Consider the following 27,401-nt stretch of genomic DNA (forward strand, 5'->3'; position numbering starts at 1 on the left):
TCAAAGGCATCAGTGAATTTGAATGTGTCAGGGTAGAATAGAAGCAATGCCGAACAGCAACCAAACCAGCTGAATTGAGCTGAGCTTACCTTAATAGCCATGCTTGAAGACTGAGTACCACATTCAATTATCAGCAAGAAAGTTCCATCATGTTCACTCTTCTGTGGTTGCAGTTTAAATACCGGAAGTTCTCCAGACTCTGAGTTGCATATCTTCAGTCGTTCCAGTCGCACATAAGGGACTTTTACCTCTTTGGCACAAGCTCTAAGGACAAGGTTAAAGAGTGGATTGACTTCATCAGTGCTGGTAAGAATCATCCCTCCATTCCACCTCTATAAATATACCACATGTTTTCAAAGGTTGCTTTGTATTTTTAGATGGCTAATCAAAATGTTCTCATATGATGTTATTAATACACCTGAAATTTCAAGAATGGGCTTTCATACTTCATAATGCAGGATCAACAAATCTTCGCATATGAATGGGAGTTGTAGGCACATTTCTGTGTACAAGGGTCTTCCTATATTATTATTATTATTATTATTATTATTATTATTATTATTATTATTAATCATTATGAAAATTTGTATACCACCCTTCACCCAAAGATCCCAGGGCGATTCACAGCAGATTCCCCACAGGCTCCCTCACCATTGGGAAGTCAGACCTATGATTGTTTCAACCTACATTTCCTCACCAGTAAAACTCACTGAGTTGACTTGAAAATTAATGGGTTCGTTTTACACCAATTGCTCCACAGACAACAATAATAATGTCATTATGTTGTTTTTAAAGTGATACCTTACTTCACAGATTGACACATTGATTTCACAGATTGCTAATATATTTGTTGAAGTGCTTTGAGGATTGTGGTGAAAACTAATTTTTGTAACTGTTTATAGTAATTTGTTCTAGATCCTTCTCACATCTGGAATTACTTAATTTAACTGAGCTATTACAACAAATGTGATTTATGTTCCTTTCTAAGAGGGGGGGAAAGGATTCAATTTTTTTAAAGCTACACTTTCAAATTGGGTGTTTCATGTTACCTGTTGCTCTGATTATTTTTAATTTCCATATCAAAATGTTCCTCTTCGCAGTTATGGCAGTCTGCAAGAAAAAAATAATGAATAAAATATTTGGTGGTCTTATCCTAAGGGGAAGTTATATTTGGAATGCATGGCCTCCTTTGAACTTTGTATTGATATGCACTAAACACAAACATTCTGTTCAGACCCCTATTTGGGATTTTGTAAAACAGCCCACTTATGCCCCCAAGATCCCAATTTGAAGGCTGCTTGGTTTGGCTTTCTCTCTTCCGCCTTTACTATTGGGAAATATAAAATGGCTGTGACTCCCCCCACCCTTTTGACTATAGTCAAATCTGCATGTACAGTTGCCCCTCTAAATTATTATTTTTTTGAAGAACCATCTATAACTTATTAATTTTGTCCAAAATTGGATTAAATTTGCCTGCAAGGTCACTTCTTCTGACGGCATGAATTATACCAGTTTTTTTTTAAAAGGACAACTGCAGTGGTCGACCTGCAAGAGCAGCTATTATGGCTTTGGAGTAGGCAAAAAAAGAATTACTCCTAGTGGTATGTTGGCAACTGGTTTGAAAACTGCAGACACAAGAGAGGTATCCCTCTTACTCCCCACATTCCCATTCTATATGCTTTGGTTTTGCAAAGCGGCTCCCTTTCCCAAAGCACCAGGATTGGACAACACTAAAATCATTATCTCTGCTAGACCTGTCAGTCATGACAGGAGCCGTTTCTCTGTCCTCACTCTGTTGCTTGTTCTTTCCTATCATCCCATCCTGGTGCTGGGAAGCTTATTAATTTTGCTTTAAGCAGACACTTGCCAGCAACATTTTTAATGACTACGGGGGCAATCCAAACTCCCCCCCAAGCCACCATATGATGAAAGAGGGGCCACTGCAAGATCTCAGGCTGTCTCCAGCATGCTCTGTCCCATGGAAAGTCCTGTTTCCCCATGGCAGCACTTCTGCCCCACATTTGGCAGGCAGAAGGAGGAACACCACAGCAACAGAGTGACATTGGTGTTACTTTGGAAGCACAACAAGCTAGCAAGAGACCAACAGAGTCTGCCAGAGGACTGCCAGAGAGATACCTCAACCCAACCCAGAAGTCCACCAGCTTGGCACAAAAGGGATTTGGGGTTGCTGGGCAGAGTGCAAAGGTGCCACAAAGTGCTTCAGGGATCTCAGATTTGATTCATACTGGCTTGTAGAAACCCCAGTTCACTTCTGACAAGCCCCAAATGTCCACAAGGCATCCCACCTTGGAATGCAGGATTCATCGAATGTGATGCACATCACTACTTTGTACTATATTAACTGAAGAATCAAAAAGAGCTGGAGGAGGGAGAATCCCAGACAGAGGAACTGTCAAATCCAAAGCTCTGCCTCCCTTATGCTGGCAGGGCAGAGAGCAGCTTGGTGTTTCTCCATTTCATGGTTTCCTTTGGGGGCCAATCCCCCCCCCCCAGATTTTCCCTTACACCAGTCTCAATAGGTCACTCTCTGTTAACATGGGCAAGTATTGTGGATGCCAAAGAGAACAGGTAAGGAAACTGTAGTCAGTTTTATGATACAGCTTGGCAACAGAATGAATTACTTCCAGAAGGAGCTGTGTTATGTCTGTTGCAGCAAAAAAAAATTACTACAAAAAACAGAAGGAACCTTAAACATTAACAGATTCATTATTGCATAATCCTAAATTTGTAACCATATAAACATACAGAAATGAAATTGTCTTTTTGCATTTCATTTCCCTCTGATGTCATCTACATAGTTACACACACAGGCCATAATGCCAAGTTAGGATTACATTTCATGCATCTGATTAAACAGACTGTAGTCTATGAAAGTTTGTACCATAATAAATGTGGAAGTCTTGAAGGTGCCACACAAGCTAATTGCAGCAACGGCAACCCTGAAATGACCGCACTATGCAGTGGAACGGATTTTAAAAGCCAAAGGAGGATAAAGAAAAACCTCATACCTTCAATATGTTTTGGTTGTGGAGTAACTGGCTGCATGCAGGAAGCATTGCTGATAAGTATGGGAGGGGAGGCACATGGCTGCGTCTTCTTCACTGAAAGATTAATAGGCTCCTCCAAAATATTTTGCATGGGAAGAGATAACTCACTGATGTCTTTTGACTGAGAAGCAACAGAATCACTTCCAAGAGGGTAAGTCATGGAACTGAATTCATCGTTCTCCAGCTTGCAAAAAAAAAAAGGGGGGGGGGGTTGAAAGAGAAAAAGGTTGAAATATACAAACTGGATTTTTACATCAATCTCAAGAAAAGAATTACATTGTTGAAGACTGTTGCTTTGTCACACTCTGATTTCCACGCAGAGGTTGGGATCCAAAAAGCTATTTTAGGCATGCTCAACAGAACCTTTGAACCACCAATCCACATGCCATATTGCAAACAAGGTTTTGAGAAGAGGTACGTACATGCAATTTCATGGGTATGTGACATGAAGAGAGGTTGTTAAATAAACACAAGTCCTCTCAGGCTACTAGTTCCTTTGGAGCTTGTTTTTATGTATATTGTGTTATTAATATGATGTTAGCTGCTTTGAGCCCAGCTCTGGCAGGGGAGGACAGGATACTAATAAAAAATTTTTATTATTATTAGTAGTAGTCCCACAGTTCTCTGAATCCATGCCAGAGATTTAGCCCAGGCAGCATGCAATATATATGCATAAGCCACTTTTGTACCATACATTTAAAACACTATCATGCCACTTTAGACAGTCATGGGTTCCTCCGAAGTGTTCTGGGAGCTGTAGTTTGTTAAGGGTGCTATAAGACCCAGAGAAGTTTAACAATATCTCTTTCCACAGGGAACACTAGGAATTGTAGTCCTGTTGAGGGGAAATGGGGGTCTCCAGGTCAGCCATGCAGTCTGTGCTGGAGCAACCAGCTCAAAACTCTTTACACTGAGCTTCTCAGGTAGATTGAAAGGGAACAAAGGCATGATTACTTAGTCCCTCCCAAAGTGAGCTAAGCCCGGCAGGACTTTATGGTCTCAAACCCTTTATGCATTCATTAGACTTAGGTGTATTGCTTATAGGAGGCTGGTTATCCCACAGAATCAACAGTCCTTACCTTGCACACTGCGCTGCCCAGGGGCACACCACCGGTTGCTAAGTGGCTAAAAGCATCAGAGTTCAGGTCATTTGTAGTTCTATCCAAAGCCAGGCTGTAACTGGGCAAAACTTCAGGCTGCATGTCAGAGGTATATGGCATACTTTGGGGCTGACCGGATGTTACAGTGGATATTTCTTTTGCCTGTGAATCAGCTGACTTGGATACCCTTGCTGAAGACAACTCCATGTCTAAAGCATTTGAAAAGCCCACAATGTTCAGTGAAGATGACCGCTGAAAAAGAAGACAATGTGTAGGTTGGTGTGCATGCAGATATAATTTTTTTAATGTGGACATAAAGGCTCATCCATACTGTTGTGGACATTAAATGCCTAATTCAGAAGCATTCCATCACTTTCTTTGTATTTTGTGGACGCTTATGCTGTCAGTCCTGCAAGTCTTTCACAATTACATTTTACCTATTCCACAACCTTCTGAATCTGTGTTCCTATATCCACACAAAACACTGCATGTTCACTCAAGGACTGCTGGGAGCAGGATTCCTGTGTTGCACAGGGTTGGACTAGATGACTCTCAGAGTCCCAACTCTACAATTATATGACTCTATGCTACGGTGCTCTTTTATCAACCCCTAGATTCAGAGTCTTAGAGCCTTCAGCTTTAATTTTGTTGGTGATATAGATAGATAGATAGATGAATTCTTGGATGCCAACATCCAAGTTTGGGGCAAGTACTCTTTGGAGAGAGATCCCCAGCAGAGTTTAAAAGTCACAACATATGCAGCAAAGTAAAACATTGAAATATAGGCTGTTAGTCCTTTATACCCTTCCAAGTGAGTTACTACATTTCATTCTTCCTCTGGCAAAGGAAAGGACCACAAGTTTGGCAAGTTAAAAACTGATTTACAGGGTACTTACAAACTCTTCAAAGGTCAGATTCATGTGCTTTTCTTCACATCAGTCAGAAAAGTTGCAAAGGCAATGAAAGTTCATAGAGCTAAACCTGGCAGGACAGCTTACTCTATGGTCTTAACCCCTTCATGCTTTAATTAGACATAAGCATGTTGGTTATATGAGGCTGGTTATTCCACAAATTTCTCATTTCATTCTAATAGAAAGGCCTGTCTTTTTCCTACAAGCTACCAGGAAAGAAGAAAAGATTTCTGTTTTCTTACTGTTGAAACATAGTGTCTGGATTCCATATTTCTGGAGTCAGAAGGCTAGAGCTTCTGAGTGCCAAAGACTGAGGGTGCCAGCAGTAGCAAAGTTTGGAGTAGTATCCAGAGATCCCATGCTTATTGCTATCTCATGATTGAGCCATTCACATAGACTGGTCTGATTTTATTCCCAAAGACTCTGTGGAAAGACTCCTGGTAACTTCAGACTTCAGAACTACAAAGCACAGGTCTTTGCAAAAATCACCTGATGTATTTGAAACTAATACCTTTAAAGAGATTAAGTTGTACAGAGAAGAGGCTTCTATTTTCCCTTATTACTGCTCCAGTTACAGGAAGTGTATGAAGAGAGTATAATAGATTGCATCAGTCAGTATAAAACATTAATCTTACTAAAAAGGAAAGAAAGGAAAAATGAGGCCATCAAACTGCCATCTGTCTCTCCCTGGAGGCAAAAGTTAATTCTGCGGTTATTTTAATAATGAGGAAACATTATGATCTTTCACTTTTTTTAAAAAAAACTGTGTGTGTGTGTATTAAGGCTCCTGGTAAGCAGTTGACACATTCTACACTGTGATCCACAAAGCTGCTGTCAAGTGTGAAGTGAACAATGCGCTGGGAGTAAGGCTCATTAAGATCTTATTAATTCTCTCCCTAAAATAATCATTCCTTTTGGCAGTAGCGGGCGGTGGGTGGGGGACCTCACCTCCCCTAGTGATTTCTACAGTATTGGATAATATGTGGTGTTTCTTTTCTTTTTATTAATGGATCAGAATTCTCTAAAAAGCTCTAACATTTCATTCCTTGAACACAACAAATGCTACATTCATCATATACACTGTCACAGTGTGATTGCTGCTGTTGGAAAGCCTTTCGGTTCCAACATTTTAATATATACGTAAAGTAACAAACAAGTCCATTTGTGCCATTACAAATCTTCACACTTTGCTTGCTTTTGCCCATTCCCTTCATTTTCAAAAAATCAATCACCACCTTTTCCTTAAACTTTGCAAAAGCACAATCTCAATTAGGTACAGCTCCTGACACATTATAACATTAATTGCAAAAGCAGCTGTCCAGTAATGATGCTCTTAATGTCAAAGGTTGTTTTTTAACCATTATCACTTATATTGCACAAATTTCAGCCCTCTTTTCCATCAGCCTTACTGCATACCTTTAATAGCAGCCTTATATGCAGACATTTAGCTGGCAAATGCTGTTCCTGGCATGATGATAAGTGACAGGGAAAGCTTAATCTTCAAGCTTTCTGCATGTCAGGCTGCTATTAGAGGCACAGGAAGAAGGCGGGGGGGGGGGGGAACGGAACAGCAGCTCTACTTACAATAGTAAAAAGATAATGTGCCCAAAATCAGAGTTAAAAATTAAGAGCATATTTTTATACGGCTCCATGCCAACATGCATTATGAACCACAAAGAAAGTTGGAGGTAAAAATGCCTACCTTCAATAAAGTCTTGGCTTAGGATTTTTTAAGCCTACACAGATTCTTTGCGATTGTGGAGAAATTACTGGGAGCAAAGGACTGGAAAGTAACGAAGGCTGCTGTTAAGTGGAGCAATCCCCTGGCAGCTCATTATGCTGCAAGGTTAAACGAATGCACTAATTCAAATCCAGTTGGCTCAAGTTTAACTCAGAGTACACCAATAGCCTACACATATATTCTTTTGGCTTGGCTCTTAAGCAGAGTGCCCATGACCAAAAGTCCCTCCAGTCTGGGGTGGGGGAGCACCTCTATTTTCTGTTTTTAAAAAATGCATCACCAGAAAATGGAGCTGGCAGCAGAAACAGACAGCTGAACAAGCAGCATCATGTATTATTTATCTCCCTTTTCAGGTCACAAAAATAAGCTTTGCTAATCTAAAACCCACACTGTGAAATATTGCAAAATCCATAGCATGGCAATATCTGTATTGGGCCAGTCAAAATGGCATAAAATAGTAAGCAAGCTTTCAAGTTCTACCAAACTCTTCACTGGGTGAGATGGGTAGGAAAGATGGCTGGGTGTTAAAAGCCAAGTAAATGTTCCAGCTCTACCTGGAGCTGATGAGGATTAAACTGTGAACCCTCAGCATGCAGAACACATGTTCTACTACTAAGCCACCACCCTTTCCTATACAATGTACTGATTACCACCAGAATGGCTTAAGCCAGGGTAGGCAAACTAAGGCCCATGGGCCGGATGCGGCCCAATCATTTCTAAATCCAGCCCGCGGACGGTCCAGGAATCAGCGTGTTTTTACACGAGTAGAATGTGTCCTTTTATTTAAAATGCATCTCTGGGTTATTTGTGGGGCGTAGGAATTTGTTCATCCCCCCAAAAAAAATAGTCCGGCCCACCACATGGTCTGAGGGACGGTGGACCAGCCCATGGCTGAAAAAGGTTGCTGACCCCTGGCTTAAGTTCAGCAAATCCAGTCCTCCATAATCCCCAAGATGACCAGGGTCCAAAGGATCAGATCCTAAACACTTAAACTGGGCTATTCTCTGCACCTGCACAGCAACTTTTGGCCAGCACCGGTTTAATGCCAGTGCCTTGGACATTTAGGTGGCATGGCTTTTGTAAAGTTCAGGCCAGCTGCCAGTACAAACAAAACCAGGAATATAAAAGTTCATTACCAGGCATAAAGTTGTGGAGTTGAATACTGTAACCTAAAAACATTGATTCTGCAGGGGTAAACTCTTGGACACAGATTGAGAGAGGGTATCTGGATTAAAGATGGGACACTAGTTCCCTCCCCAGTATATGGTCCTGACCAGAATAGCACACAGAGTCAATGGTATTTGGTGACATCAATATGTAGAAAATGTTGTCACTTTACACTGATGTAGCGGTCAGTCATATTTAGCAGCGCAGGGAGCTTAAGCTTAGATCATAAATTACTATGACAATCAATTAATGCAGAAATCTAGACACCCATGGTTATGCCATGAAAAAAAGCCTAATGGTTGGAATGTCATGAATATCACCTCTTGTTTTACCAATTTGTGGATTTCTGGAACCTGGAGATAGATATAAGAATCCCAACATTAAAGACCCAGAAAGGAGAGGAGGTCTGTGTGGGATTTTCAGAGGCAGGAAATAATGAAGATGATTATGATGATAGTGTCCCACACAATTATAACTTTACAGTGTATTAATATCTCATCTTAATTTCCTCTCTATTCTCCCAATCCTGAGGCGAAATATCATAATTCTGCAACAAACTAGAACACAAAAAGGAGATGCAGAGCATATATTTGATACTCAAGTCTAAGGTTCAATCATGGCGTCTCCAGTTTTAGGATCTGAGCTGTTTGGGAGTGGCGCAACTCTCTCCCAGAGAATTGATGATATTCATAATATAATCTAGTGTATGTGTAGTATGAGGATTATTGCTCTGAATGAGTGTACAGCAACTCCTGTTTAAAAATGATGATCTTCAACTGAAATGCTGCACATGAATTTATTCAAATGTGACTAGTTAACACAAGTTTCCAGAAAGACTTAATTAGGAATGCAGAACTGATTGGGAGGGGGGTACAGAATAGTATTTTACTTTAACTTCTTAACTAACTTTTCTTTAACTAACTTCTTTTTCACTTCCTCCGAGTCCCTGCTCATCAAATGATTGAGCCAATGGCTGGGGAAGGGGCCATTTCTATCCTCAGCCTGCAGGGCTAGGCTGAGAGGTTTAAACTTCTCCATGCTATGTGTCTACTTTATATATTAACTCTCCACCCCCCCTTGACACTGTCGAAATTGTGTCTTGGAGAAGGGGCAGAAAAAAGGGGAGTGTAGATCAGGCCACAGGGCTGGGAGTTAGCCACACCTGCTATGTATTTTGCATGCATTCAGGGACGTTTTTAATGTGTGACATTTTAATGTATTTTAATTTTTTGTTGGAAGCCGCCGAGAGAGGCTGGGGGAACCCTGCCAGATGGGCGGGGTACAAATAATAAATTGTTGTTGTTGTTGTTGTTGTTGTTGTTATGCAGCCCACAGATTTGACTCCAGAGTAGTGATTTTTGTTGTAGGAATATTACACTTAATGTGCACTCAAAGAAGTACAGCATTCTATACTTGACACACCATAAATTTGAAGCACATCCCCACCATCACCCCTGCAAAAAAGAGAGAAAGATATTGGGAACAGTAGTTTATACCTCGTAGGACTACGGTTCCCAGCAGCCTTAACAAACTACCATTCCCAAGGTTCTTAGGAGGGGTGCTTTGAACATTGGGTGTGTGCACATTTAGATGTGATGCTTCTCCCATAGAGTGCATATGTTGCTATAAAGTTTATTTGCAGAGTATTACTGGAAACTTTTATGTGGCATTTGTGCAGCATCACTCCCCCTCTGCCTGTACACCCCTTTGCTACCTGGCCCCTGAACCAGATGACACAGCTGTGGGTGATGGTTTTAAAAGGGGGGCAAAAAGCAGCATGACCATAGCCCCATCTACTGGATGCCGATGGGCTAGATCAGAGTTCTCAAGAAAAGTAACTGTCATGTCATCATGCATTAAGCAAATGTATTTGTGGCAAGTCTTCAGTAACTGTCTGAAGCAGCATTGAATCTACATCAGGATGTCTGAGTCTACAGTAGCCCCACTTATCACATGCTTTATTGGTCTGCCAGAGCTTTTCTAATATGAATTTTATTTGTTAAATTTTTTTCAAAAATATTAGATAAATATACAAGAGACACAGAACACAAGAAAGGAGAAAAACACAGAAGCAACTTGAAACTAAAGCACATTTACAGTAAAGGATGCAGGGTGTGTGTGTGTGGAAATGACTGTCAAATTCACAGACAATCAATGAACTCTAAGAAAAGAGGATGTTTGTCAAGCTAAGTGGGCAAACTGAAAAATGAGATGCAAGCAGCCAAAACATTAGAGAGGGGAGGGATGTAAATGTTTTTGCATTTGGTAATAGTGAGATGGCCACCTGGCACATACACCATAAGAACCAGATCACAACAATCTTCTTTTTCTAGACTATATCTCTAGCCTGCAGCATCTATTGACAAAGTTTATGCATAATCATCACTTTTCAGATAGTTCTGTTCTTTCAGCTATTATTTGCAGAGAAAACCACAATTGTGTTGTTAAGAAGTATAGTTTTAAGGTCATCATTTGCTTAAGAATGGATAAATTCCTGAAAGAATTCTGCAATTAATTAGTAGAAGAGTTGAGCAACCACAAAATGTGTTTAAAGGTCCTAGTATGGACACAGCCATACTAGACAAACTGACTACAGTATAGCTCAGATGGATTAAGTGGAACTTTGCTGCGGTTACAGACTTTCTGTTAAGATCTTTAAACTGAGTTTTCTTTATATTCATGCTACAAAGAATGAGGCACAGGTGCTTTGCCGATCCTTTACAAACCTCCAACAAAAGCATCTCCTTCAGAAAAAGGGTCAGAAGGAACAGGTAGATGGTAAGAACTAAGGAGGAGAGCATTATGACATTTAAACAGGATTCTAATGATGCTAGTGAGGTTCCAGCATTCTGCTTGAATTATGGTTGTCTGAGAAAGTAGCATATTTGCAGAGTGGCATATTGGAATAGTGGTGCCATTAGGGCCCCACTCAACAGAAGGAGCAGGAAGACCTGCAAATGCAGCAAGTGAAGTAATGCATATTATCATTTAAAATGATCCCACCCCCATAAGATAATTAAGTCTAGGGTCTAAAATGATTTAACTGCACCACTGTATAGAAAGCTATGGTGAATCAACTTTCTTTTAATGTTCCTTGGAGTTTTCTTCAACATGTTAAGTCTGCCATCCAATGTATCTTTGTTGTTTTCCAAGAAGAGAAGTCCATAAGGCTGTTTGAACTGATTAAATCAGAATGATACAGAAAAAGACGATCAGGCAAAAATGTGATTCTCTCTTCAACGGACCCAATGAACAGAGCATTCTTAAAGGAAGAGATGCCTAAGTATGAACCAAGGCCGATCCCTGTGATCATTCCAAATCAAGGCATCCTGTGTATAGTTTCTGGTAGTAGCATGTTGTTCTATTGTGTCCACTGATGATGGTCTGAAGAGTCATGTGATCATATAGGAGAGCTGCAGCAAAATATAAAGTCCAGGGCTGGAACTGTCAAACCTCTTTTAACCACAGGTATATTAAATGTGAAATTGCTTCAGTCCTGGTTTATGCTTAAGACTTGGTGGTGACTGATAAAGTGCAATTGTTTGGGGAGGGAGGGAGGATTCTAGACATTCATTCATTCACACAACCGCTGTCCTGGTGAGTCATAAGAAGTCAGAATACCATTTTTGCATGCATTTGTAAAGCTGATTAGAAAGTGGTTGATAGTTAGAATGTATAATAGGTAGACAGAAGGATGACAGAAAGATTCCAAGGTGATGCCATGGCTTAGTGGGCTGCACAAAATAATTTTACAGATCAAGTTTATATTTATCATATCAGACTTCTGGTAGTTGGTTTTTTATCCAGATGCTTTTTCAAATGTGTCAAGCTCGCACTGGTTATGAGATGTAATTTGAGCTGCTGGGATGTTATCAGAGATAATCACCACTTTATGCTGTGTTTAGTTACACTTGGATCATTTTGTTCATCCACAGAGCCCAGGCTAAGGGTTCCACTGTCAGGATATACAGCAACAGATGCAACAGCCAGCCAGATCTAGCTCTCTTTTGAGATGAGTATGATAGAAGTCCAGGTTGTCTACAGACACAGCCCCTAAGGATGTTGATAATGCCTGAATGTCCCTGGAGGAATTAGGACTGGAATTCATCTCGAGAAGGAAATACTGGAGGCATAGCCATTCGACACAATCAAAAGCTTTCTCAGTGTTGGGGGCTAAGATGTTCAAAATGTGTCTTGCCTTGTATGCAACATCAAGCCCATGTAACACTTTGTCCACCAGGTGTCATCATGGGATGAATTCCATTTGATCAGAGTGGATGTACTGGGTGATAATGTTGTCCATTCTGTCAGTTAAGACAGCTGTAAAGTTCTTCGAGTCCTGATTGATTAAGGATATTGAGCAGTAAGAGGCAGTTACAGTGGAGTCCTTGCCCTGTTTAAACCATCCATCTTTTCTTCCACCCACAAACTACTCCAAAGTAGTCACATAGGTCTCAAAGGCCTTGCTATCAGAATTATTTGCAAATGTGTAATTTGTATACAACCTTATTATTCTACTGATTGCCTGGTTTCTCTGACAAAAGACTGTAGCCTGGATCCAAGGAACCATACACATCATAAGGCTCCTCACATGATCCCTTCTGGCTACAGCCCCTATACCACCTTGCAAGCTGCTCCAAAAACTCTGAAGAACTTTGGGTCTGTCTGCAATCTGGTATAAAACATCCCGATTTTTGGCTTTGGCTAAGCAAGGACTTCAAAATTCTTAAATAGAAGGTACGTGCACTAAAATTATTCAAATATCAGCCATCATAGCTAAATTAATCCCCTTGTAAATTGGTGGTTCAGAGTTGGGAACAGGTATGCCCAGTTATCTTTATCCTTCATTTCAGTTTCTAGGCAGATGATTGGCCATTATCAGATACAGAATGCTAGCCTATACAATCCCTATGTTCTTAAATGCAGCCTAAGCAAACAGGCCTTAGCTACTGTAGACATCAAACAATTAGAACTCATATAAATGGCATGTGGATTATGCAAATGGCATTGCATCCTATGACTCAAATTACAAACCATTTAATCAAAATACCTGTACATACGTTCCTGGAAATTGCGGAGAAATAACTAAACAGTTATGTACAAGCGAAATGATCATGTAACATGAAAGTTAAATTACCCTCAAAGATACAACCTGTCTTTTAGTTTGAACCATAAGGAAATGTGGTCTTTCCCCCGTTATAGTTACAACCCCATCACTTCTTCAATCAGCACTTGCCTAATTTTGGCACCAAGCCATGACAGTGCTGTGACACTATATCAAGACAAGGGTCTTGAGGTCAAAGTAGATGGGGCTGTTTATTTGTATCCTGCTCTTTTTCCATAGGATTCAGGGTTGTATATATGGGAGGCTGAAGAGTGTTCCATTCAGGAACAAGCCAGGCCAAAATATATAGTATATCTTCAGAGAAAGAAAGGCACTATTATTCCACTAAACAACTCCACTGAAGTTACTGGGCAATTAAAATATTTACTAGCTGCTTGCCTATTCACATCTATCTAATCATTTATGTCCTAAAAAGAAGAATTGTCAACTTTTGTAAAAAACAACCTTGCACCTGAGTTGCCCTCCTGAGCAGATTTGTTTACCTGCTGCAGAGGGACCTCAGAGGGACCTGCCCTAATAAGCCATGTGCCTGGGCCTTAGAAAGCTGGCTTACATCGGGTCCTTCTAGAGTAGACTAGTATTATGTACACTGACTGGCAGCAGCTTTCCAAAGCTTTCCAAAGCCTTTCCTATCACCTACAGCTCATCCTCTTAACTGGATAACCCACAAACACAATCTGTAACTGCCTGCATGCAAATCATGTGCTCTACCACTGAGCTATCGCTAATGTTAGGGATAGGAACCTTTCTTCTGCTAAGGTCCACATTACCTCTGGGGTTTTTTTTGGAGGGGGGCGAAATACATTTTTATTAGTTTCCCAATATTCCCCCAATAATAGCCAAATTATAACAATATCAATTAATTTACTTCAGAGGCTAGATGCTAGCAGTATGCAAGGCCAGAGTGAAAAGTGAGAGGGGTGCTACCTCTATCATTTCTCTCTCTCTCTCTCTCTCTCTCTCTCTCTCTCTCTCTCTTGCCACCCATTTTCCACCTGTTCCTGAATGAACTTAGGTAGGCCACAGATTGCTCACCTTTGCCTTATGTGCAACCTCCCATGTTCCTATATGTGTGTTAACTGACAAAGCCCTAAACAACTCGTGCCCAAAGCACCATCTGATCTCTTATGAAGTACTTCTGGTGGTTCCCCATGCCCTGGAGCCTTCACTAGGAATTGAGGCTTTATCTTGGAGGCCCTGTGCTGTGTAGGGGTCCAGGAATATCTGTCCCTACAAATATTTATAGACTGACATTATTGCGTTGTATATGCTCTGAGCCACCTTTATATATTTTACAAAAGTGTGGATTATAAACAAAGACATAACTGCCACCTTTGGGCTCCAACTACCTATGAGCATTTGGCAGGCTGCCTCAGCATTGAGACAGCATTAAGAGAAGGAACAAGACTGTGGATGGACTGAGTGAATTCCCTCTATTCCCTCCGTCATGAAATTATTGCTGCTTGTTTTTGAACACCTAAATAGGGTGTTCAAATAATTGTGAACAACACTGGGATTTCCCTCCATCCATGTGTAGAAAAGAAATGTCAGGAACGAAGCAGCCCTAAAAATATGTCTCTTGCAGCATTGCCTGGAGATCAACAAATCAGAATTCATGAAAAACTCCCATTGAAATTTCCACACATGTGATTTTTCAATCAGTTTGTAGTGCAAACGTACAATGTACATTGCCCCAAAATGTAAGTTTGCATTACAAATGCCTTTCTTCTATTCTTTTCTTTATTAACAACCATGAAACATGTATAGAAATAACATGAGAGTCTCAAGGGCTATTTAAGCACTTGTATGGACACCTTCACTGTGTTCCAAAGATATGGGTTTCTACAGAGAAGAATCTCCCCTACAAAGATGAAATTTCACTCTTGACCTTCATTCTTGTCAAAGTGCTGAGAGAGAGAAGCAGTCTTCAAAGAAGCCATACAGAGCTACAGAAACATTTTCTCTTATGTTTAAAAAAAGAAAAGAAGAAGCTCTGTGTACCTTTCTGACTGGATTCAACAAAGTACTCTCTGGAGAGTGAATACTGACAATAGCATCTTCCAATGGCTGTGACATGGGTGGAATCATGTTCCTATCAGGAGGAAGTGCTGGTTTTTGACCTTCTGAATCAGTGGAATCTTCACCAACCTATGATAAGGGAATGATCAGCACAGATTCATTAATAGCAACAAGATCAGCTTAGGAAATGAGTCGTAATATGAAAAATCCTTTTGATTTTAATTGTACACACAGGGATCATTTCCAGATCCCTGTGTATACAATCATTTCCACCCTCCTATTTTGTTTGCCCGTTTGTTGATGTTGCCCATTAGTTAAAATTCATTCGGATTTGTTTGCAGTGAAGTTAGATGATGCTGTGTCGAAGCAAGTGTTCTCACACTCCCCAGTGCATTTCCTCATCATTTTCTTTACTGCAGAAAGTCCAATCTTTTGCAGAAGAGCTCCAAATCAACTTTAATTGGGCAACCAGAAATTGCCAGTATGTTATTGAATCCCACCTAAAAATAGTGAAGCCTGGAAGGGCTCCTGAGTTTACAGGTGTCAGCCCATTTATTAACAATTGCTGGGTTTAAATCTGTGTAACCTATCTGCATTGTAGCCTATTCGGTAGCAAGTTTTGGTTAGGGCATTTAAACAGCTAGAGACCCAAAAAGAAAAAAGAAAAAGAAAATGACAGACCTAGCAAACTCACCTGCTGGGCTTCATCCTGGCTTTGCTGCTGAACTGCCGTCGGCTGCCTCACAATGTAGTTTATTTGTCCCACAATTGTTTGCTGAACATGCTGAGGCTGCTTGGCCTGATTCACTTGCAGGCTTGGTTGCTGAGCCTGGAGGAGAAGCTCCAGGTCTTTCTTCATTTCCTCCAGTTCAAACTGGTGGTGCATGATGTCCAAACTCTGCTGTATCACTTGTTCGTGAGCCTTCTCGTTCTGACCTGTCGTAGATGACTGCTGTGGTGACAGTGGCGGAGGTGGCGGTGGCGGCAAAGGTTGCTGTTCCTGCTGCTGCTGCTGCTGCTGCTGCTGCAAGTGATTCAGCTTTAGCTTCTGGAGAGGACCAAGCTGAACTTGCGCTGTCGGACTGTGCAGAGCACATTGCGCAGGCAGCTGCTGGGAATGTCCAGCCTGGCCTTGTTGGCCATCATGCAGGGGAAGGGGATAAATGGGATGTGTTGCCTGTTGCAATGGCTGCTCTTGGGAATGCTTTCCCATCCTGGCAGGTAAGCTATCATGCTCCTGGTGAGATTTCTGCTCGGCACAAGGCTGCAGGGTTTTCACGGGTCGAGAGGTGCACCTCTGCTCTCTTTCGTGCTGCTGCAGGCTATACTGCAGAGGGAAATGCTGCTGGTGGTGCTGCATGTCAGGAGGCTGTCGGAAGGAATGAGCATGGCTCATGGTTTGATGAGGAAGCTGTCCTTTATTCATGTGTGGGATGTTAAGGCAATGGGTGCAGCACACAGGTGTAGGGCAATGAACTGGCGGCTGAAACTGGTGGGACTGGTTGTTGAGAGAGTCATGCTGTGGTGCTGGCGAATGATGTCCGTGATGATGATACAAGGAGGGCTGCACTCCTTGCATACTTCCATAGGCTGGCACTTCTGAGTGATGGATTGGTCCCCCCTCCATTGACAAGTGGCCTGCAGAAAGCAAGGAAGAAATAAAAACGGGAAGGATGCACCAGCAAAATGGAGAAAAACACCCACCCACCACCCACCCGGAAGGGTGGTTCTAGAAACAGGCTATCAAATCTTCCTTCACGGAAAACTTTTTTCAGAAATACTTCCACAAGAGTCCTTGTGCATTATCTCCTAGAGTCTGAGCATCAAATGGATGCATATGGTGAGTTGTTGTTGTTGTTGTTGTTGTTGTTGTTGTTGTTGTTGTTGTTGTAAGCTCTGTTAAAAGTAGAGGACTGGCGAGACAATAGCCAGCCCAAAGGGGGGTGTACAACTTTTGCCCAAATTGTCATTTGTAGCACTTCCAAAAAGACACTGTAAGAAATCTTTTAATTTATGAAGGGCTTGTGAGATTATTTCAACAGTAGCTATTTCAGCTGCCGAGGAGGGGGGAGATACTACACGGCTGTCTTTTGGTTCCCCCCCCCAAAAAAAACTTCTCCAGGTATGGAAAGGACTACATCAACATTATCCCCTACCTTCAATCAAGCCTTTGATTCTGGCATGGTTATTTATGTCTGCATGTGTGTGTGTGTGTGTGTGTGTGTGTTTTCATTCATATACCATCAAAGCAAAATAGTGGCGCCTGTGTCACTCGCATAGGGGTATAACTCACAACTTGGCCTTTTTCCACACACAAAAGCTTTTGACCCACCTTGTAGCAGCTTTTTGGTGATGTATTAAGTGTGACTTACAAAGAATTGTCACAGTGGTAGCACTGGAAAAATTAACATCAATACTGATAATAAACACACACATATTTCCATCTAATGAACTCAAAGGAAACCTAACATTGTATACTTTTTTTTTACCTAAATTGGACAGTTGTTTAGTCCAGAAAGATGGGTCCCATGTGAATCTGACCTTCCAAGGAGGACCAGCATCAGTATTACAGTTTGTTTCTAGTAAACGTTGGATCTGAAACACAATCTGGTAACAAATCAAAAAATTACTGTTAGAGGCAATAATGATCAATGCTTTATTAGTCACAGCTGATTATGACTTATAACTTTAAATGACCCCACATTTCCATTTATTTTCCATTATTGCTTACTTGCCCATTCAGTTATTCTTTGGTTTGATTTTGCTTTTTGATTTGCTTACATTTTCAAGGAGAGAATCTCCTAGCTAAAGTTAACTAATGAAAGGAAAGGAATTCATGTTGAAATCAGGGACTCCTAAGCCAGTTGTCCATCACCACAGGAGAAAGGATTGTAATGTCTGCTATGCAAACTTCAGTGGAGAGTAAAGTTACTTAAATTGCTACAGAGACCAGCAAATAAGCCTGAAATAGTGAACAAGAAGTATGCTTCTGCAGAACTGGCGCTTTTACAAGTGCCACATAATGTATTTTCCATATTTGTGAGGAGTCATTCCTTTAGTATGGAAGCACCTTTGGTGTGGCAGACACATGATTTAGTTACTGTAATGATTTTTCTTTTAAAGTCATTGATTTTTATCTTTGTTTTTAAGGATGGTGATGATTCTATGTACACTTGTTTTTAACTGGTGTGTGACTTTATCCATGTTTTTATTTATAATTCTATCTGTACACCACTTGGGAAATTTCTTTTGATCTAGTGGTTTATTAATTCTCTAAATAAAATAAATAATTGATAAGTTGCTGGTGTATGAAACAAGGCTCAGATAACAATCCACAATACTTTACTGTGTAAGCAAATCCTTACTGTCTCACAATCTTTCTCCCATAATTACAAACAATATTTTTATATATGTTTCCCCCAATAAAGTACTGCACATAGAGAGCAACCTAAAGCCATATTCAGAAACTCCATTGTGAGCATAGGATCTCTCTTTCACACTAGCCTCATCTGGAATATTATTGATTCAGCAAAATAGAATCCTATGCATATTTACTCAGAAGTAAGTCTGAGTTCATAAGACAGCCAGGTCTGCACTATACAGGGCTAGTTTAGGGGGTCTAATTATTTGTTTAGGGCATTTACTCTTTACAGTCCACATGTGTACCTTTTGTATTTTCATTATTTGCTTTAGCTCCTACATATTAATGCAGATTTTTAGTTCATGCTGCCTTACATTGTCTTGGTTGCCTTTTCGGGAGACAGGTAATTAATACATACTTAAATACATAAATGCATCAATATTGTGCTGTATCTTCAGTTCACACCAGTTCCATATCCTGTCCCACTCTAGATGAAAGTAACGGGAAACTCCTTTAAATCATGAATGAGGTGGGCATTACATGAATTACAGTGTTAGCATGGGGGGGGGGGGAGCCGGATCTTGTTCCATTTCCTATGCTTCTGGGTCAGCACTAAAGTCCCATGCTGGTCACAAGAAAACATCCTATGCACTATATATGCACTATATATGCTTCCAGATGACTGGTTGTGTGGGTGATTGGCACAATGATTTAGCATGAAAAGCAGTCTCAATCTATATAAGGACTAGGGGTGGGCAAATCAAACAACTTCCACAGCATGCCATTATTGCATGTGTTTGCCCATAATTCAACTCTGTCCCATTTCCACTTTAATCTGTGGATTTCCACTCAAAACAGAAGTTTCTAAACATATTAGGCCATATTCAACTAAAGCACTGCCCCAGCAGAAGCCACCACAAAGATTCCCACTAATGCAGTATTAACTTTTTAAAGGAGTTGCTTGCCAATCTCCTTTTTGCTTCAGCTTCTGGGAGTGAGACCTGGAAGTACTCTTAAAAGTCTTGAGCCAGCAGTACAGTATAAAAGTTCATGCATTAGCTTCTTTGGGGACTTCTTTTTCTCCGTTCCCCTTTTTTGCATTTTGGGATTGCAGTGAGCATTTAGACTTACCAGCTCTTTACTGAAGAGGAATGGAACACTGTTTTTACTGCACACTGCCCAACTGAGAAAGTTCTGCACGTGTTCAAATTGCCTGTTTAACACCATGATGCCCTGAAGTTGTTGTTCCAGTTTCTGCTTCCTTTCACTGGTGACTCTCTGTCAAGAATCAGAAACAAAAGAAACTACTCAACATAGTCGTTTGAACTGTGATGATGCCTCTTGCTTGCTTGGATGAAAGATGGAGAAACGTGTGTTGCTGTCGGAAACATCTAACAAAAGTCGGAAAACTTCTGTTTTTGCATGGGTAGAATATAGCCTACTGCGGAAAGATAGGGCTCAATTTCAACGTTGTCATTAGTCCTACCCACTTTTGCCTCTGACCCCACTCACCACTGGCATGTGACCTCTGGAAGGTTGCCCATGAGAGAATGCAGCTCTCAGACTGAAAACCTTTCCCCACTCCTGGTACTGTAGGCACCCCACTGGTACTGTAGGCACCATGGACATCTAGCTGTGCTGTTTCCAAATCTCTTGCCCAGCTGCCCTTCTCCCAAAACACACTATTCATTACCAGACATTCCCACATCAGCTGAGGAAGGACTTCCCCTTTCAGTTATTCTCGCCCCATGCATTTCTTGACCTTTGAGTTTGCCACATAAATAAATTGTTGTTGCCTGCATGCATGCAATGATCTGTCTTAGCTACGTTAGAACCACTCTACTTACCTCTAGCTGTTCAAGTAGAACATTTGTTCTCTTATTTATTTCACTGATCAGGAGCATCTTGGCCATTTTGATCTGATTTTCCACTTTCCTTTGCAGGTGCTTTACTTCAAACAATCTGTAGAAAAGAAGCCACTGACAACTTCACTGTGTGTATCCATATATGAGAAGGTTTGATGGTTATCACTGTGAATGCATATCAATTGCACCAGGAAGCCAACTAGTGTATATGGTTTGCATCTTTCAAAGCACTTAGTACTATGATCTGGCTAAAATCATGGTTCTAAGCTTGCATGCACTACTGCTAACTTGAATAACATGCTTAATGGATTCAAACGTAGGACTTTCCAAAAGAGTTTTGCTGAACAGGGTGACAAGTCAACACTGCCTAATTTTAGCAAATTTGCCAGATTTCTTGAGAAAGCAATGATTATATTTGTCTAGTTCATTATTAATAGATTATAGCAAAACCTACACACACACACACACACAGACAAAGTTGTCAGACTGAAGTTCTCAGCATTTTATCGTTGAGAGTAATTGGTGTGGCTATTCTTGTATCATTAGAGACAGAAAGAAACCTTTCTAACTGCTGTAATATTGGCAACTCCTTATTGGGCAATACTTATTATTGCATTCTTTATATCTCACCAAGCATTACTCGAGCTTAGATTTGAATTGAGTTTCCCTGCATCTAACCCTGAATAACCTAGCCATTATTCTAAGCTACTAATTTAGGATTGCAATCCACTGAACAGAACATAGTTCTGAACAAACCTGCACAAGACTGGGCTTTAAATTTAGCAAAATGCCAAAGGGTGTTTGCCTTCCCATCTAACACAGCTAGGCAAACTGGCCACCTCTTCCACATGTTACTGAATACCTAGAACAAGACAGCATGGTAGTCAGATCTCCTCTCTTTGAAGCGTTTACCTCCAGCAAAAGCACACACACCATGCTTTCCCCCCCAAGAAGATCAGAGAGTTCTGCACACTTTCCCCTTCATCACTCCAGATATGGAATCAAAGAAAAGTGGGTGTGGGGGAAGCAAGTAGGCAAGCCACACCCCTTTCCTTCAAATGATGTGCCCCAGTTATGTCCCTACTTAGGCCACCTTCAAAAACATCACTGGCTGCCTTATTGTGGGAACATCAGGTCTGAGGCCAAATGCAACCATTCAGGCCAGGTCTCTCTTTCTGTTCCTTGTAAAGTGTTTGAATTCTGTCCCCAGCCACACCCTCTCTGTTCTTCCTTGCCTAGAATGTGTCCTTGGAAGTTACCTGTCTTCAATCTGTTTGGCTGAGACCTGCACCCCATTTTTCTTCTCTTCCACTTTAGCCGTTACATTTTCCAGGATGGCTCTCTGGTTTTGTAAAGCTTCGTGGAGATGCCTGAACCTAGGAAAAGAAGAGAAGCCTTTTGGGTTTTTTTATTCTTCTACTAATAAATTCATAAATTAACAGTGAGCAGTCTTCAGTTTCAAATCCAACGCAAGAAGGATTTGTGCCTCTGGCGTGTGGCCCCTGACAGATTGCCCACATGGGAACGTGACCCTCAGGCCAAAACATGTTCCCCACCCCTGCACCAGACCATGTGGGCAGGTTCATACATCACTTGTACTGTCTAGATTTGACTACTCAACACATAAATGACACACCATTAAATATGCAAACTGCCTCCACTGAGTAATTTCGTTGTTCCCACAAGGGGACAATGACAATAAAGATATCTTAACAAAGTGCCTGAAAGGAGGAGACACCTTTGTCTTTGGTGTTTGACCCATGATGGCTCCTCTACATATGGAAGTCACACATGATACAGTCAAGAAGTGATAAATATGCATGTTTGAAGATAGGGCAGATCTACAGCATATCCAAAACACATGGACTCCCCCAAAGAACCCTGGGAACTGTAGTTTTTCCCAAACAGAGCTACTGTTCTCAGCACCTACACTTCCCAGGATCATTTGGGGCAAGTTATGCACTGCCAACCTAGCAGTTCGAAAGCCCGTCAAAATGCAAGTAGATAAATAGGAACCGCTACAGCGGGAAGGTAAACGGCGTTTCCATGTGCTGCTCTGGTTTGCCAGAAGCGGCTTTGTCATGCTGGCCACATGACCTGGAAGCTATACGCCGGCTCCCTCGGCCAATAATGCGAGATGAGCGCGCAACCCCAGAGTTGGTCACTTTAAACAGGTATGGCATGTGTTTTAAATGTATGGTGTGGATCTGCCCAAGGTCCAGTCAACCAAAAACTTTCCAGAAGACCCCAGCAGCTTTTCCACTGTCTAGGCATCATTATTCATGTACCACCCAGTCAAGGCCTGGACTGTCAGATTATGTGCACAAATCTGGGTACATATTTGACAGCTGCCATCTCCTAAAACTGCTTCCTGAACCACATTGTTAGGTTATTTTTTACTCATGTTTATTCCACAACTATCAAGAATCACAATATCATTTGTAACTGCTACACAGACTGCTTCACCTTCCCTTCATAAGCACAAATGTGTACCAATTGCACGCATGAGGATTTCATAAGTGTGTGCTGAAGAACTGAGGAAACCACAATAATTTTCATATGTGTAGTCGAAATCAGCTTTGTTCCAAATAACCTCCAAAGATCAATCTAAAACCTGCATTGGCCTATACTTTCCGTTCTTCCTCCAAATTCTTTCCCACTTTCATAGTAATCAAATGGGACAGAAAATGTGCTCACAGCCCAATCCTGTCCAAACTAATTTGGAAGTAACCTCCATTGAGTACTATGAGACTTTTTCCCAAGAAAGGTTTCAGTTCTGCGTTTGTGGGCTGCTGTTGATATGGACAATGGATTTCAAGTCGATGGAGTGGGGGTTTACTCCCAAAAGTTCAGCTGGGTGCCTCCTTGCATCGTACGTGGAAGAGCAGTTAACCACCTGGCCTCTAAAGGGGTGGACAATTAGACAGAGTTTAGTGGCTTGCAGTGAGAGATTATAAGAAGATATGGAATGCAGTTCTTCCTTAATTTGTTCATTTTCGTATTTGCAGCCAGTCTGGGAGATTGAGTGTGGTAAAACAGATGCTCTGGGCATTTGTTCGACTGGGTCTTACCTCTAGGTAAAACAGGACGGTGTGGTAAGTGCATCATGTGAAAACAGTGGAAGTTTACATTGCATAGCGGGATGTGTGGCCTTCTGTACAGCTGAAGAAACATAGTGACAGAAAAATAAAGTGGGGCAACCTTATCCTTTCAATCACTAGGCTCTTCCTTGTAGCACTAGACTAAGAACAAAGGACAATAAATATTTAGTACCTGTGTTCCTTGTGCTCCGTTAGAAGGCAGCAGCGGCAAGTAAGGGCGTCACAGGTCTCGCAAAACAGTTTGAGTGTCTCTTGACTGTGCATTGGGCAGAACAAGGGAAATTCACTTGTTTCCCCATCAGCTCCTGGAAAGCAGGGTTAATACAAAATTACTCCAGAGGTATATAAAAAGGCCATGGCATTTGCCTTAAGTTCTTGCCCTACTGCCATTCTACCGCTCTCCCCCCTATTCTCTTGTAGTTTTATTAAGTTTGGAATAGAGCATGTAATCTGAGCACTCTTATGCAAAATAAACAAATTTGCATTTATAGTTTATTTTCCTAATCTATTTTAAGCACGACACCAGAGTATCTTTGGCACATAATGTCAACAGCAAAGTAGATCACCTATCCCGAGTATAATTTGCTTAATTCAACCACTGGCCGATTCTGTTCTCAAAGCTCTGTATGAAATGCTTCAGCTTCTACTATACATATTTATCCATCCTCAGGCTATAATGCACATACGTTGAGTTCCGAAGTTTTCCCAAATCAGTAGGTGTATGTGATCTTCCTTTCCCCCAAGAAGCCTGCCTAATAAATATTGATATGCACATGCATCAGATCCCTTAGTCCCTGTGAGATTGTTCTGATTCAATCACTTACTACTAGCTTCAAAGAAAGGAAAACCTACTGGGCACTAATGGGAGTCGAGTATAATTATGGTCTTTTTCTTTTTCTTTCTTTTTCTTTCTTGTTACTGGCATGCCTGCCTCCTAGGACATAGGCCTGAACAGTTTAAGGGGAAAGTCATTTACATTCTTAAGGCAAGTTTCCAGCCAAGTTCCCATTCCGAAGACTTGCTCAACTTCATTTCCTCAAATTCACAACCAGCTTTTGCCTCATCTAGATGTAATGTATAATACAGCATGTTACATACTTTATTAAACTGCCACTTGTATGTAGCAGTGTTGCATATTTTATTAGGGTATGCATTAACTTTGGTGCCATGTTTTCTTTTTGATGGACATGTAGTTATCTGGTATCTTTCTTCTATGCTTATCACTGCATGAATTTTAAATTAACAAAATTAACAAATAATGAAAAGCTAGATTCTCCCAGTCTCATTTTGCATACTGAAGACAGGAATTGGGGGCCTTGATTCCAGAAAACATTTCAACAAAGGTGGGCAAAAATCCCCAGGGGATTTCTGAAGCTTCCTTCAGAAGTAAAGACATTAAACACCTTCACACTAAAGCTATTGTTGCTCTCCACAAATCTTCACTACTTTGTGGATAAAACATTCCAATATGTTATCTGTGTTGCATTTAGTTTCCGAGGAACTTGAGAGGACTCTGGAATGGAGTAGAGTTTGCTGCAGGACTGACTTTGCCTTTTAGTGCATTTGTATGAATATTTCCCCCAGATGTAAATTTATCTTGGAGCACTCCTTGTTCTACAGCACAGCCATTTTCTTCCTATATACATAAAAATGTAAGGTTGTTGGCATGCTCTGGTGTGACAACAGAATGGCAGGCAACAAGCAAGCAAGTGGTGCAGGTGGCAGGTGGCGCAAGTGAGCTGTTTAATGGGGACAAGTGGCACTTCACTGTGAAGTTTGGCAAAAACAGAACCCATGAGATTACATTTCTACCTGAACATCCCTTCAATGGTATAGGCAAGAAATTGTCTCCTGTTTCCTTGCCATGCCCGTGCTCTTCTGTACACAAGCTGCATAGCCACTTGTTGCAGTTAGTACACAGACTGTGTGCAGGCCTCTTCTCTTTACATCCAGAGCAATTCTGCAATGACAACAAGAACAACAACAACAGCTTAGACCCGAATAAAACTAAACTTAAATTTGGGGTGTCTCCCATTAACTCACAGAGATGTCTAAACTTAATGCAAATGTGGGAGTTGGGCTTTTTAAAGATTGCACATCTTTTACACTTTTGCAAGTCGAAAGCATGTTGAGGTACAGAAAAAAATAATAAGTAATAATTTTTAATCTATATCCTGCCCATCTGGCTGGGTTCCCCCAGTCGCTCCAGGAAGCTTACAACATATATAAAAGCACAACAAAACACCAGAGATTGAATCTGTGGACTTCTGGATGTAAGACAGATTCTCTACCATTGAGCCACAGTCCTGATTACCAGTACTGAAAAAGAATTGTCACGCAAATATCTGTTTGCAGCACAAAGTTGTGTGTGAAAAGCTCTCTGCACACAACAGATGGCTGGGAGAATACCCTAGTAGACAGAGTATATTTAGAAAGCGACAAAGCAGAGTTCAAACAATTTGGATAAACACTGTTAACAAAGCATCAAGGGGAAAGCATTCTGCATATATTTGAAGGCATTCTCTTCACTTTTGCTTTGCATTTTCCATGGGTGTACCTCCTGGAAAGACATAGTAGGCTCGGCCCTGATGAGACCTTGCCAAAAGTAATCTTTGGTACACAGATAAGGAAAACAGTCTCAAACATCAAATTGTGAAAAATTGTATGTAAGCTGAGGACCTTCTTATGGCTTGCCAAAAAAAATGTATGAAGAACTAGTCGCTCACTGGAAAGATAGGAAGTATGAAAAATGACAGGCATATACATATAATATTCCTGGGTAGATATTTTGGATATTGATTCTTGTTATTAAAAGCACATCGCAGCTGCATAGGTTAGTGTAAGGTTAGTTGTGCTATCTGATTTTTTGATGTATGTGTTGATTCTATAACACTCTTAACTAAACATGTGGCGATTCCTGAACAAGGCAATGGGCAAAACAGGCTGTAGACTGGCATCCTGTCAACTTTCGATTCCAGGGATATGAAATATCAATAAACATTTTGGTTGTACCATTTACCTTATACCCTACATGGGGTTCCATGATAACGGATCAGCTGTATATGCTTAAAGCTATTTCGTACTGTTTGTACACTGCCACCACAGCTGGAGGCAGCAGTACTTCTGAAAACCACAGGAGGGAAGAGGGCCCTTGTGTTCGAATCCTGCTTTCAGGCTTCATACAGGCATCCGGTTGGCCACTGTGAGAGAAGGATGCTTGACTAGATGGGCTATGGGTTCGATTCAACAGGCTCTTCTTATGTACTACATATATTATTATTTCACAGTGTGACAATCTATACAGCGTGTTTTGCTATTAAGACTCCTTCCACAAACTTTACTCCTATTGCAAATAGCAGTCACATGGGAACCCAGTTCTAATAAGGACAATAGCAGGAGCAAAGCCACTCTCCCTGCACCTATGTTATTATATCAATCTGACTCAAGATTTTTGTTGTTGTTCCCAGGCAATTCGATTAGGATGATGAACCCCCCCCCCCCGAGGGTCAGGCTGTTCCAGGCAATGTTAGCTTTAAGTAGACTACAGCTATAACTTTTTGACTTCAAAGTGCTTGTTAGATATGAATCTTCCCTATGCTTTTCTGGAACTGACCTTCCAGTTTTATGCTTCCTCCTAGTTTCCTTGGCTCACCTTTGCAACGGAATGAAAAGGCGGCACATAGTTGCTAATGTGGACAGCTAAACAGTGAGAAACAAGCAAGCATCAAAGGCAGGGTAAAGAACATTGGAACTGCATTTCCCTTGAATGGCATTTCTATGGGAAGCACTTTTGCAAATCCTGAAATTAGACCCGACCTTTGACTCCACCTCACAGTCCTTGGACCCTAACCTCCAAATATTGCAATGTTGAATGCACATGCAAAGACATTATTAAGACATTTTTAGTATTAGTAATTATTATTAGTAATGATTCACTATAGAG

The 27,401-nt window shown here is 41.0% G+C and overlaps 1 protein-coding gene and 1 long non-coding RNA gene across 3 annotated transcripts in view; one reads left to right on the forward strand and one right to left on the reverse strand.

Annotated features, from left to right (window-relative positions):
- The window catches only part of TRIM66 (tripartite motif containing 66), a 39,795-nt gene that overhangs the window by 9,821 nt on the left and 2,573 nt on the right, over window positions 1–27,401 (reverse strand). Inside the window, exons 2-13 of the mRNA XM_035119704.3 lie at window positions 25,271–25,418; window positions 23,631–23,763; window positions 21,617–21,733; window positions 20,340–20,454; window positions 19,624–19,770; window positions 17,621–17,738; window positions 15,826–16,769; window positions 15,114–15,260; window positions 4,148–4,420; window positions 3,030–3,252; window positions 1,050–1,110; window positions 90–264 (exon numbers count right to left, since the gene is read on the reverse strand). Coding sequence (XP_034975595.2) covers window positions 90–264; window positions 1,050–1,110; window positions 3,030–3,252; window positions 4,148–4,420; window positions 15,114–15,260; window positions 15,826–16,769; window positions 17,621–17,738; window positions 19,624–19,770; window positions 20,340–20,454; window positions 21,617–21,733; window positions 23,631–23,763; window positions 25,271–25,418 — 2,601 coding nt within the window. The remainder of the gene's footprint in view (window positions 1–89; window positions 265–1,049; window positions 1,111–3,029; window positions 3,253–4,147; window positions 4,421–15,113; window positions 15,261–15,825; window positions 16,770–17,620; window positions 17,739–19,623; window positions 19,771–20,339; window positions 20,455–21,616; window positions 21,734–23,630; window positions 23,764–25,270; window positions 25,419–27,401) is intronic.
- Window positions 168–27,236, forward strand: LOC148687612 (uncharacterized). 2 transcript variants are annotated; one of them, XR_015949262.1, is made up of 4 exons: window positions 168–306; window positions 20,436–20,568; window positions 23,366–23,452; window positions 27,097–27,236. It is a non-coding gene; the product is annotated as an uncharacterized LOC148687612 (long non-coding RNA). The 2 variants fall into 2 exon arrangements; XR_015949263.1 differs by having other exon boundaries at window positions 20,436–20,485.

The sequence above is a fragment of the Zootoca vivipara genome, chromosome 1 (genome assembly GCF_965207765.1).
Source record: "Zootoca vivipara chromosome 1, rZooViv2.hap1.1, whole genome shotgun sequence".
NCBI classification, from domain to species: domain Eukaryota; kingdom Metazoa; phylum Chordata; class Lepidosauria; order Squamata; family Lacertidae; genus Zootoca; species Zootoca vivipara.